Source organism: Bubalus kerabau, chromosome 15 (assembly GCF_029407905.1).
Source record: "Bubalus kerabau isolate K-KA32 ecotype Philippines breed swamp buffalo chromosome 15, PCC_UOA_SB_1v2, whole genome shotgun sequence".
Lineage (NCBI taxonomy): Eukaryota > Metazoa > Chordata > Mammalia > Artiodactyla > Bovidae > Bubalus > Bubalus kerabau.
The window spans coordinates 53,627,926-53,640,095 of record NC_073638.1 but is presented as its reverse complement, the minus strand read 5'-3'; the positions used below and the strand labels follow the sequence as shown (position 1 = coordinate 53,640,095).

At 39.2% G+C, this 12,170-nt stretch overlaps 1 protein-coding gene across 13 annotated transcripts in view; it reads left to right on the top strand.

Annotated features, from left to right (window-relative positions):
- Window positions 1–12,170, top strand: part of FAM168A (family with sequence similarity 168 member A) — a 206,085-nt gene that overhangs the window by 68,737 nt on the left and 125,178 nt on the right. For 6 of the 13 annotated variants that reach the window (XM_055549026.1, XM_055549043.1, XM_055549034.1 and 3 more), the window contains one exon: window positions 3,796–3,925. The exons of 4 other annotated variants lie outside the window; for them this stretch is intronic. In XM_055549026.1, the coding sequence (XP_055405001.1) occupies window positions 3,905–3,925 (21 nt within the window). In that variant the 5' untranslated portion in view covers window positions 3,796–3,904. Of the gene's footprint in view, window positions 1–3,795; window positions 3,926–11,502; window positions 11,617–12,170 lie in introns of those variants that run through there. 3 more of the 13 variants (XM_055549037.1, XM_055549031.1, XM_055549032.1) reach the window with 2 other exon arrangements.

Genomic DNA, 12,170 nt, shown 5'->3' with positions numbered 1-12,170 from the left:
CTGCTAAGTCGCTTCAGTCGTATCCAACTCTGTGCGACTCCATAGACGGCAGCCCACCAGGCTCTCCGTCCCTGGGATTCTCCAGGCAAGAACACTGGAGTGGGTTGCCATTTCCTTCTCCAATGCATGAAAGTGAAAAGTGAAAGTGAAGTCACTCAGTCCTGTCCGACTCCTAGCGACCCCATGAACTGCAGCCTACCAGGCCCCTCCGTCCATGGGATTTTCCAGGCAAGAGTACTGGAGTGGGAATAAATTTAAATTAATAAATTGATCAGTTTATTTGTCTATTCATCAGCTAATGCTTTTCAGCTGTTGCGAATAATGCTGCTGTGAACATTTGTGTCTGAAATTTTTGTGTGGATATATGTTATATGTTTTCATTTTCCTTAGGGTAGAGGAATTCTAGGGGTGGAATTGCTGGATCATATTATAAGTTTATGTTTAACCCTTTGGGGGAACTCCAAACTGTTTTCTCAAGTGGTTGTACCATTTTATTCCCCAAGCATATGAGGGTTTCACTTTCTCCACATTCTCTCCACCACTTGTCTTTTTTATTTTAGTCATCCTGGTGAATGTGAACTGAGTGGTATCTCGTGATTTGTATTTCCTTGATGGCTAATGATGCTATCTTTTCATATGTTTATTGTCCATCTTATTACTATTATTACGTATCTCTCTGTGTTTTACTATGTAGCTAGGTTATATCCCTCTTTAATAAGGTGACGGTCTGAACCCAAAGATGTACTTATTAATACTTGCTGATTTGTTAGCTGATTATAAGAGGAACCCAGAGGAAGAAAAATAGGGCTTCATTTTATCAATCTCTCCTTTTTTAGTTACTTCTGCATTATCACTAATTAAATTGAAGGTTCTCAGAGAGGATATCTAGAATAGAGATTTTCATTTAAAAATAACGTTTAGTCTGTTTAGGGGAAGGCTAGATTGAGGACATAAGATATTAATTAAAAAATAATTAATGGTTAAATTGTTAATGTTATGGGTTATAGAGCACATACAGTTTGATCTTGGCACTGGGGATATAGCAGTGGATAAAGTCCCCGATTTCATTGGCAATCTAGTGGGCAGAGATGTGAAAAATTAGGCAATATGTGGGGAAAGGGAGTTATTGAAAGGAAGGGATCTATTTTATTTATTTATTTTATTTTTGACCATGCTGCATGGCTTGTGGGATCTTAGTTCCCCAACCAGGGATTGAACCCAGGTCTCTGGCAGCGAGAGCGCCAAGTCCTAACCATTGGACTGCTAGGGAATTCCTGGGAGAGATCTATTAATAGTTAAGATATGACTGGTTGACCCAGACCTTTTTGGTGAAGTGAAATTTGAGCAGATATCTTATGAAATAAAGAAACTCATCATATTGATAATTTGAGAGAAGAATGCTTTAGGCAGAGAAAATTATAAACACTAAATCCTTAGGGTGGGGTTATGCTTGGTTTGTAAATGAACAGCAAGGAGGGAAAGAATATTCCTCACTGAGTTAAGAAAGTAGTCAATGGAAGGTTTTTGCCTTGAGCAACTGTAAGATTAGAGTTGCTATTTACAGAGATGGGAAAGACTGGCAGGTGCAGGTTTGTAAGGAAGGGTCAAGTATTTGGTGTTAGACATGTTACATTTCAGATGGTTGTAAGACAAACAAAAGGAGATGTTGAATAGGCGGTTGAATATGCAAGTCTGGAATTCAGGAAAATTCAGGTCAGAAATGGAAATCAGTATATGTAAAGCCATTGAGTAGATGTTATCATCCAAGAAATGTGTATAGAGAGAGCAGAAAAGAAATCTGACATCTGAGCCCTGGACATGCTGACATTGGTGGGGCAGTGGTGTTTGAGAATATTAAAGGAGTAGCCAGTGAGGTGCAAGAAGAATCAAGAAAAAGTGAAGTAGCAGAGGTCAAGTGATTTGTAGGGGTAATGGCAGGTGTCCCAGCTTGGTTGCCTGGGAACCTAGAATCGAAGTATTGTTTAGTTCTAGGGACAGTTTTGGGGGCCTTAGGGTGATCTTTAAAGTGAAAGGCTTGACAAGATTGTCTCTAAACTTTTTCTCATTGTAATAATATCTCATCATATATTTATATAACACATTATATAGTTTGTACAAAGCATTTTCATGTGTTTATTGCATTTAATCATCATAATAGATCTATGGGACTTATACCCATTTTACAGATGAGAAGGTTAAAGAAGTTTAGAGACTTGTCCAAACTCACACAGTCATAGTCAGTTAGAAATTAGAAATCAGATCTGCCTGATCACAAAGCCTGTGCTCCTTATAATATGTAACAAGTACTTTTTTTACACTAACATTTAGAGCTCTGTGATTTTGATCACTAGAATTCATTGATTGATTGACTGAATATTTGCTGAACACCTGCAATGTACTAGTTACTGTTCTAAGCACAAGGGGTACAGTTGTGACCAAGAAAATGTCTTTGTCTTCAAAGACCTTTCATTCTAGTGGAGGAGACTGACAGTAAACAGATAAATAAGCTAATAAATAATATAATGTTAATGCCATAATAAAAATAAAACAAAGTAAGGGAACAGTATATGTTGGGGGGATGATCAAGAAAAGCTTCTCTGAAGAGACGGCATTTGAGCAGAGCCCTGAATGATCTAAAGTAGAAAACAATGAGAAAATAGGAAGATAGAGGAAATAGCAGGCATAAAGGTCCGCAGGTGGGAGTGAACTAGATGTGTTTGAGGAGCAGCAAGAAGGTTGTTATTCATTGGACAAGAGGTTGACAAACAAAATGCTTAGAGCTTTGAAATCATTTAGCCCTGGTGAGTCATTTCTGATTCTGTCACTTAATTTACTGTGTGATTAGGCAGAATCCTTGACTTTTCTGAGTTTTAATTTCCTTGTATACAAAATGGAGATGATAAAATAAAGCCTGCTGCTGCTGCTGCTGCTAAGTCGCTTCAGTCGTGTCCGACTCTATGCAACCCCATAGACGGCAGCCCACCAGGCTCCCCCGTCCCTGGGATTCTCCAGGCAAGAACACTGGAGTGGGCTGCCGTTTCCTTCTCCAATGCATGAAAGTGAAAAGTGAAAGTAAAGTCGCTCAGTCGTGTCCGACTCTTAGCGACCCCATGGACTGCAGCCTACCGGGCTCCTCCATCCATGGAATTTTCCATGCAAGAGTACTGGAGTGGGGTGAAAATAAAGCGTATTTAGAATTAAATGAGAGAATGTATGTACAATACCTGGAATGTTGTCTGGCACATTACCTTGTTAAATATATATTTACTGCACATCTTCTATTATGTCAGCTGTGTCATAGAAACTTATTTCACTGTCATCTAGTAAGTTCAGTTTGTTTTTCTGTTTTTTTTTTTTTTCAAGTGGTTTAGTCAGCAGATCTTAAAGTTCTATTCCTCTGCCTGGGCTCTACTAATCATTCTCCCTGAACTCACCTTTGTATTGAAAAATCGAGGAAGAGCGTTAGACTGAAAAGAAAATGATTTAGAAGTTGATGAATAGGTATAAAAATAAGGGTTTGGGATTCTGGTAATTACAGATATATTCAAATTAATATATTCATTTATTATGAAAAGAAACTGCGTGTGCATTTCTGTCATCTTTCTTCATTACTGAATGCTAGCTCTACTCCAGCACTTACCAGCCAGGCTTCCTGCTGACCCAAACCTGCTTGCCTTAGGAGAATCAGATAGAAGCCAAGTCCTCCATCCTTGTAAGACCATCTGTTTTCAGATCCACAGCTGCTGCCCTTACAGTTGCAACCCAACACAACTGGAATGATTTATTCATCTACAGGTAACATTTGTGCACCAGGCTTCCAGCAAACTATGGTATCAGCTTTACACTTAATGAAGCATCCAGCACAGGTGGTAAGCTGTACATAAAGGATGCTTCTGGCTTACAAATGGCTGATGGACAGATGGAGGTAAGCTGTTAGTCCTGAACATGTAGCCAGAGGAAGAGCAGAGTGAACACTGGGCAATAAGGGAAAATTTCTTGTCCCGTAAAGAGTCTCGATTGTATATACGATATTCCTGGAATTTCAAGATAATTTAACTCATCTTTAAGTTAAATGTTGTACTACTGTTAAGTTAGGTGAGAAAATTAAAATCCAGAAAGGGGAAGAGACTTAAACTGCATAGCAGTTTGGCACAGTTAAGACCAGAACTCAGTCATTCCAATTCTGAGTCCACTGTTTACCTCCAGTTGTTTTATTGTGCAGTGAAAAACTGTAAAACAAATATGAATGGCATTATTTACTTATTTTTGCTCAGTTTGTAACTTTCTGATACCGTGAACAAATCCCAAGTTTTTCCCTTAATAACTAAATGACCAAGACCAAGCAAGTTGCTTAATCTTTTTGAATGTTTTATATATTATGAGGATAATTAACACTTGTTCTGTGTTGTTTTATGGATTAAATGAGGTAAAGTATACAAAAGCTGTTTAGGTCATTTTTATTAATCAGAAGATACTAAACGAATGCTATTTTCTTTTCTTCGGTTCACTCCAGCAAACACTGATTAAGCATCTACTGTGTGCCAGCTCAATTTCTAGACTCTTTACTTAAATTATCTTGTTTAACCTTTGAAGTTCCTTCTCTCTCTCCTTATTATATTGAGGATCTCATTGATATAATCTTTTTTCCATAACAAGATCCTTCTATAATGAAATCTCCATAACCAAGCACTTATTGTTGCAAACAAGTGATTCTTGCTTTTAGAAAAATCTACAGTGTTAGTATGTCAGTGCAGCTAGAGCTAGTCTTGGCTTCTGCCCCTGCTACAAAGTGCTTTGGGGACGCTGTGTTTGGAGGGCAAGTCATATAACTGTTTCAGCACTCTTTGTCACCTTAGAGAATGTGGTTTCTCTTTTGGAAAGCTTGGTTTTAGTGAATTGCTTCCTTTTCACCTTAGGTTTTAGGCTCTTTGACAAGCCATCTGCTTCTCAAATCCAATTTCCCTTTACCACCAAGGGCTTGTAGACAGTTGTTCAAATGGAGAACAAAAGCTTTCTCTAGTGGTTCTGTAAAAGTGGGAAGACCTCAGGGAGAGATTGCATCTGCTTATTGGAATTCATTTTGTGATGTGTGCCTGACTGGGCACTCTGCTGGGGCTGGCTATGGAGGAGATAAAATTTAGAAATGGAAATTTGTCAACATGAGTTTTGGCTATATCTGTACCTGCTGGTATCAGCTAGGGCTCCTAAGAGCTTGTTGGACTCAGTGTTGCTGCTGCTGCTGATTTTCTTTTTTGTTTTTCTTTTTTTCTTCCCACTTTTCTTTCTGGTAACTGTGTCTGTTGCCCAAGTTTTCCATTTGTACTTGGTTCTTCTCTTTGGTTGTTTTTCCAGATCATTGATCTGTTCAGTGAGTAGCTTGGTATAATGCAGTTCAACAACTGAGTTAAGTGGAGATTTAGTAATGAATAAATAAGGTACAGAGAAACCTAGAATGAGGTGATAGAAAAGTCTTGGTAAACCCGTAGACACGTGGCTTCAAATCTCAGCTTTGCCTTATACCTGCTCTTTGATCTTGGGTAAGTCATTTATTCTCTTTGAGCCATAGTTTCTTCATCTCTAAAAATGAGAATATAAATATCTACTTTGTTCAAGGTTGTAGTGAGTACTGAGACAGTAAATGAAAGAAATGAGGAAAGAATCAAGCATTAAGTTGGTGCTTGTTAAATATTCCTTTCCATCTTTCCTCCCATTTCCCTGAAGAGTGTACATGGAAAAAACGGACATGTATATGAATGATTGTATGTTCATGTGTGCATGTTAGCTTATGTGTGTGTTAGTTTAATATAGCTCTGAGAAGTGGCAGAAAATTGCCATAATCATTGGAAATTGGGAGGTAGGGGCTTGGGGTTCATGCATACCTTCCTTAAAACCAGATTGAGAGACATACTCTGATACTGTGTAACCTAACACAGTCTTTGTGCCTTTAAAGAAGACCTTAGGAGAGAAAAAGAAAGAACCTAGTGGTGGAGGCCTTGGTAGGCTAGTTTCCTCAGGGGGATCATTAGAGTGTCTCTAGTATCTACTGGTATCAGAGAGAGAATAATCTGCTTCACAGTAAGCTGAGAGCGGAACCTGGGTTTGTAAGCAGGAGAGCTGCCTTTTAGAAACAGTATGTAGCTGGGAAGATTGCAGCCACCAGTCTTTCCCTTTCCACTCCTAAAATCTGTTATATCATCATCAGGGTGATATTTTCCAAAATTAAAATCTAGTCATCTTAATTTGCTCTTAAAACTCTTCATTGGCTCCCAGTTGCCTTCAGATTAGTCTGAACTCCTTCTGTCACATACTAGGTCTTCCTTAATCTGATCCCTGCCTCCTCCTACTTCTCTTACTTTTGCGGTACTGACACTGCATTATTTACAGCTTCTTAACCACCCTCCACCCTTATGTATGTTCTGATCCATGATAGTCTTTCTACTGTGTTGTACTCTTTCCTGTTCTTCTGTTTTACTTGACAGTCTCTACTCTTTCTTGAAAACTCTTCTCAACTACTGGGTTTTCCATGAAGTCTTCCCTGACTTTCGAAGGTGAGGTGCATGGGATGGGAGACTTCCCTCCTCTAGGTTCATCTAGAATTTTGTACATACAGAAGTCTAACAACATGTAGCGTCAGTGATTAGTAGGCATCAGTGATGTCTCTTAATGCTTTTATGACCCATTGATTTCTTTATTTTAGTGCCTTCATTGGGATACTCAAACCATCTTTATGTAGATCTGTTCAACAACTGATATCTTTAGAATTAGAAAAATAAAGCACAGATACAATATTACACCTTGCCAGACTTAGCAAATTCTATCAATACTTTGTTATATGCCTCTTGTCCCTGATGAAATGAATAGCCATCAGTAAAACGAACCGTTAAGTTTGGAAGGAGTTGTTTATTAATCAGCTTGATGGCGTAAGTCCACCTGATCTTTTCTTTTTTTGGCTGTGCTACATGGCTTGTGGGATCTTTAGTTCCCCAACCAGGGTTCAAACCCAGGCCCCCTTCAGTAGAAGCACAGCTTCCTAACCATTGGACCACCAGGGAATTCCCTGATCTGATTTTTTAATCACTGGCAAACTTTGGTCAAGATAAGCTAATTATTATGCTTCTTTCAAATAACTTTTCATTTGAATCCTCGAATTTCTTCACTATAAATAGGATCTGAATTCTGCTTTTCATGCTGGAGTTTTCCCCAGATGTCTGACAATCCTTGACTATTCATATTTTAAAAGGAGTTATTAAAAAGCTAATTGGAAATTTTAAATACCTGGGTGGAGTTTACTGATTTTGGACCTCATCCTAATGGTGATCTGCCTGGGCTGTTTGTGGCACAACTGCAATGTCATTAGGTCTTTCCACTAGTGCTGGTTAGATTCTCTGGAAGGATCCTCTAGTCTCCTTCCTTGAGGTTATAATGCTGGTTACCTGTGATCTGGAAGCTGAGTGGAGGAGAAAGGCTGCGGGTAGGCCCTCAATGTTCACTTTACTTAACACTCATATTTTCAGTATAGTAACCCTGCCTTCAACTGTGGTGCTCCCACATTATGAGTTTATTAGATGTTTTTAAAGGAAGAGTGAGGCTCCAGGAACTCTACTGGTATCAGTAATAAAGTGTGAAGAATTAGAGGCAGTTATTTTGGTTCTAAAGAGGCTTTCTTTAAACTTACTTCCTAGTTTTCTGTGTGTTCCAAAAAGACAAGGTTAATCATTAGATTAGAGTTCAGTGCAATAAGGAATAGTCCTCATTTGATCCTTACGGTAGCCCAGTGGGACAGGTAATATTTTTCCAATTTCCCACCTGGGGAAATTGAAGCTCAGTGAGATTAAATGACTTGTCCAAGGTCACTTAGCAAAATAAAGAGTGGCAGAGCTGGTCTTATTCTCTACCTTTGACTCTAATTCCTACTCTGATTGCAACAGATACTTCCTCCCCCAATATGAATGGGCTGCCAAAAGAGAAAATATGCTAGCCACATGGGTATTAGACAGCAGTAGTTTGAACTGTTAATAAACAGCCAGGTCTTCTTCCCTAGGAAGAGTTCAGCTGATTGGAGTTCTTGGTCTATTTTTCCAATTTATGTAAACGACGTTAAAGAACTGTAGTGTTTGGACTTGCAACAAACTTTAATTCCTGTAGTGGAAGCCCTAAAGATACAGTTGCATTGCCAGTTTGGCACAAGGAAATATTTAAGCTCTCAAGTAGAAATAACTTGAGTTTCTAGTACAGCCAAAATGTTCTGAACTCCAGGAATCCATCATGAATCAGGGAATGTTAAGGCTCTAAGATCCATTCATTCTTGGGCTTGAAGGCTAGGCTTGTGTAGACAAGCTTCGTAGAACAATTTTGTGTACCTTTGTTGAGTTCCTGCTTACTAAGAACAATAATAGATCCTGGGAAATATTTTGCTTAGGAGTTTCATAGTCTAATTGGGAAAGGATACACAAATAATAACATTATGTGTAAGAATGCTATAATTGAGAGATATACAAGTGCTCATCAGGGAATGATTCATTCTGCTCAGATCAAGGGTACAGGGAATGACTGGAGAAAACTTTACCGTGAAGACAGTTGATTTGTATCTCACAGGAAGGTCAGATCTTTAGATAGACAGGAAATGAAGAGCATTGTAGGCAGAGGGAACAGTATGTGCAAAATCCCAGAAAGATGCAAGAGCTTGTTGTTTTGAGGGAAACAGCAGGCAACTTGATTCAGCTAGAACAAGAAAGTAGCATAAACCAGACCTCTCTCTGGTCTAGGGCTCTCAAGGCCCCTTTCTGTCTACCATGCTGTGCCAGCATCTGCTCACCATAGGTGTATCCTTCCTACTATGCAAGTGTTCTCTGAAGCAGTCTGTATCCTCTCTAGTCTCGCTCACCTTTCTTCAGAGCTTAGGTAGTATAATTACACTCTCCTCTAAAAAGTCTTTCCAGGCTGATACCTGATACTTCTTTGAATCCCGTTGCCCTTTAAAAGCCAGTGCAGTACCCTCCTAACTTAATACTGAAAGATGTTCATCCTTAATTTGTTTCTAGAAGAATTTGCCATTAGTGATATTTCTGATTATGCCCAGAATGGATGTTTATTGTTTGGTTACTTGCATTTCTTAAGCCTTGATTATAGATTTATTTTCAAGTTAACTTTCCATTCAGCTCAGGAATCCTTCAGCTTAGAGAGTAAAGTGTGGTAAAATGAAACCACCTAGGACGCATCTTTTACTAGCCTCGAAGATCTAGTAATTTCTTTTCTTTTTGTCTTAGTGCTTGTCACCCCTCCCTAGAGTGCTCTTTTTTTTTAGTGTCTGTCTCCCTGACCAGATAGTGAGCCATCTGAAAGCAAAGATTTGTTATAGTTCATCTTTTTGTGTTTTCAACAGCCAACATAGAGCCTGGACACAGAAGTATCTGATACATGTTTATTATTTATTGAGGGTCAGGATACAGGAGTTCTAGTTTCAGTTCTACCACTGTGTGACCTTGAGCAGATTACTTTCAATCTTTGAAACTGTAGTTTTCTTATCTGTAAAATGTAGAGGCTGGACTCCATGGTCAGTATCATAGCATTTCTCCTACTTATAGCAGTCAGGGTCCGGTTGAAATGATAGAAGTCACACCACCAATTTGAATGGGTAAAATTTAATATAAAGAATTGTTAAATAGATAAAAAGTAGTGAACTACTAAGAGTACCATCCTTAGGGCTGAGGGAAAAGCAAACAAGGAAGGAGCTTAAAAGCTTAAGGAAAGAGAGCTCCACAAGGCCAAGATTCTGAGGAGAGTGTATGGAATACAGTCATAGGAACATGCTACTTATTGCTGTAGAGAAGAAATTGCCTGGCGCTTGCTTGCCTCAGAACCTGGAGAGCCACTGTCTTGAAATCTGCCATGGCTCTCTGTGTGCTGATCTGCTTGCTGCCGTATAGAAAAACCAAACACTAGAAAAAGCCACTTCTTTCTCTCTTAGCCTTGTGGCCTTGTTCCAGTACTTTCTATTGGCAGAATCTGATGTGAACCAGCTGGGAAAGGAGCAAGGTAGTCTGCAGAGTCCAGTGCACTGTCACTGAATAGAACAATGAAGAATCAGTTTAGAGCTATAAGGCAAAAGTTAACGATTTCTATATTCTAATAATCTGTTTTGATATTTGTCTTCCTCATTGCATCATGAGCTTGGTAGTGGCTGGAAAGTTGTCCTATTTGTCTCTGTATCTGCATTAATCCAGAAGGGGCCTGGCACCCAAGAGTTGCTTAGTAAATACTGTTTGACTGAAGGAAAGTCTCTGTAATACAGGGAAAATTATGTGTTGCTCTTGGTTGACTTCAGTCTTACTGTCTTGAAAAGGATTGGGGCTAGACATCCGAATCTTATTGAGTGCTATTGTCCTGTGCTTTCATGTGCATATTTGCATTAGATACTAGAGTAAGGACAGGAAAAACATTCTTCTTTTAATATTAATATATTCTATAAAATTAAACTCTTGAAAGTTCCTTGGATAGCAAGGAGATCAAACCAGTTAATCCTAAAGGAAATCAACCCTGAATATTCATTGGAAAGGACTGATGCTGAAGCTCTGATACTTCGGCTACCTGATGCAGAGATATGATTCATTGGTAAAGACCCTGATCCTGGGAAAGATTGAGGGCAGAAGGAGAATGGGTGACAGAGGATGAGATGGTTTGATGGCATCATTGACTCAATGGACTTGAGTTTGAGCAAACTCCAGGAGATAGTGAAGGACAGGCAAGCCTGGTGTGCTGCAGTCCATGGGATCGCAAAGAGTCAGACACGACTTAGAAACTGAACAACAATGAAATTAAACATATTCCCTTTTCTAAAGGGTGACAGTCTGAAATCTAAGTTAGGTACTTCGCACTTAAGTGTTTTCCTCAGAAGAAAAAGGAGACTAAGCTTTATTGTTGTTATATGGTCCAGTGGTTAAGACTCCATGATTCTGCTGCAGGGGTTGCAAGTTCGATCCCTGGTTGGGGAACTAAGATTCCACATGCCGCACAGCACCCCCCCACCAAAAAATCTCATTTGCAGATAGAGAAACTGATGCTGAGGGTCTTGACCAAAGTTATACAGCTAGTAAGTAGCAAAGCTAGTCCAGGCTTGACTGTTCTAAAACTTAAACAGGACAGTACTCTCTTTTCTCCAGCATATGAGAGCAAGCACAGCGTTTTTGTTAGCAGATAGCAATAGAAATCTGTGAAACTGATTTCTGTTTCTGGCTGTTTGGGGCTGGACAAGTAACAACAGAACAAAATAGTAATCCTTGCAAGGCTACAATCATAGAGTTTGCTAGTAATTGGCCTTTTATATAAACCAGTGTGAGCCTGTGCTTCAGACACCTTTTTTATGAAGCAGTTGCTGTCTGGCAGCAGAGTATTCTTTCTTCTTCCTCTTTTTTTTTTTTTTTTTTTAATTCCACACTAGCAGTTTATAGAAGAGTTCTGACACATTCCCTGAAACATTAAGCTTCTTTTCTCTTGCTCTTCTAGGTTTCTTCCCTTTTCTGAGACCTAAAAGTAGATAGACCAATTTATTATGAGGAAGCAAAATTTATGAGGCTGGTGTGTTTCTTGCTTCTGGACCAGCACACACAAAGCTTTTAGGTAAGTTACTTAGGGTTGAGAGTCAGTTGTTCTTTCTCAGGTCATCAGCCAGGCAGAGCTGAGGACCCTGATGCCAGTCTCACTGCTTGAAGGGTCAAAGTATTGCTCATAGCCTGGGAGAGACACTGTTACAAGAAAAGCTTTCCATTAAAAGCATTGGAATAAGCGTGATGTCAGGATTTGCTTATCAAATTATTCTGCTGGTTATTTTGTGATTATCCATTGGGTTGCCCACTGAGATTGGTTGACATGGGAGTGTGATTTCATCTTGACAGTGAGAAGCCCTTGGACCAATGTCACCTATCCTTGATGTCTTTTGGTACATCCGTTGACTAGGGGATCTTAGGATTCCCTTTGACTTTTTTGGCAGTAAGGGCTGCTGCTTAACTGCTTCTCAGAAATGATGACATTTATTCTTTGGAAGGAACTGAAGAAGGAGTCTGTACATGTCATTTATTTTTAACTGCATACTCAATAGAGTTGAAATCTTACTTTCCTTTTTGCGGTTTAACATCAAACAAGAAAGGGGATGTGGCTCAGACGGTAAAGCGTCT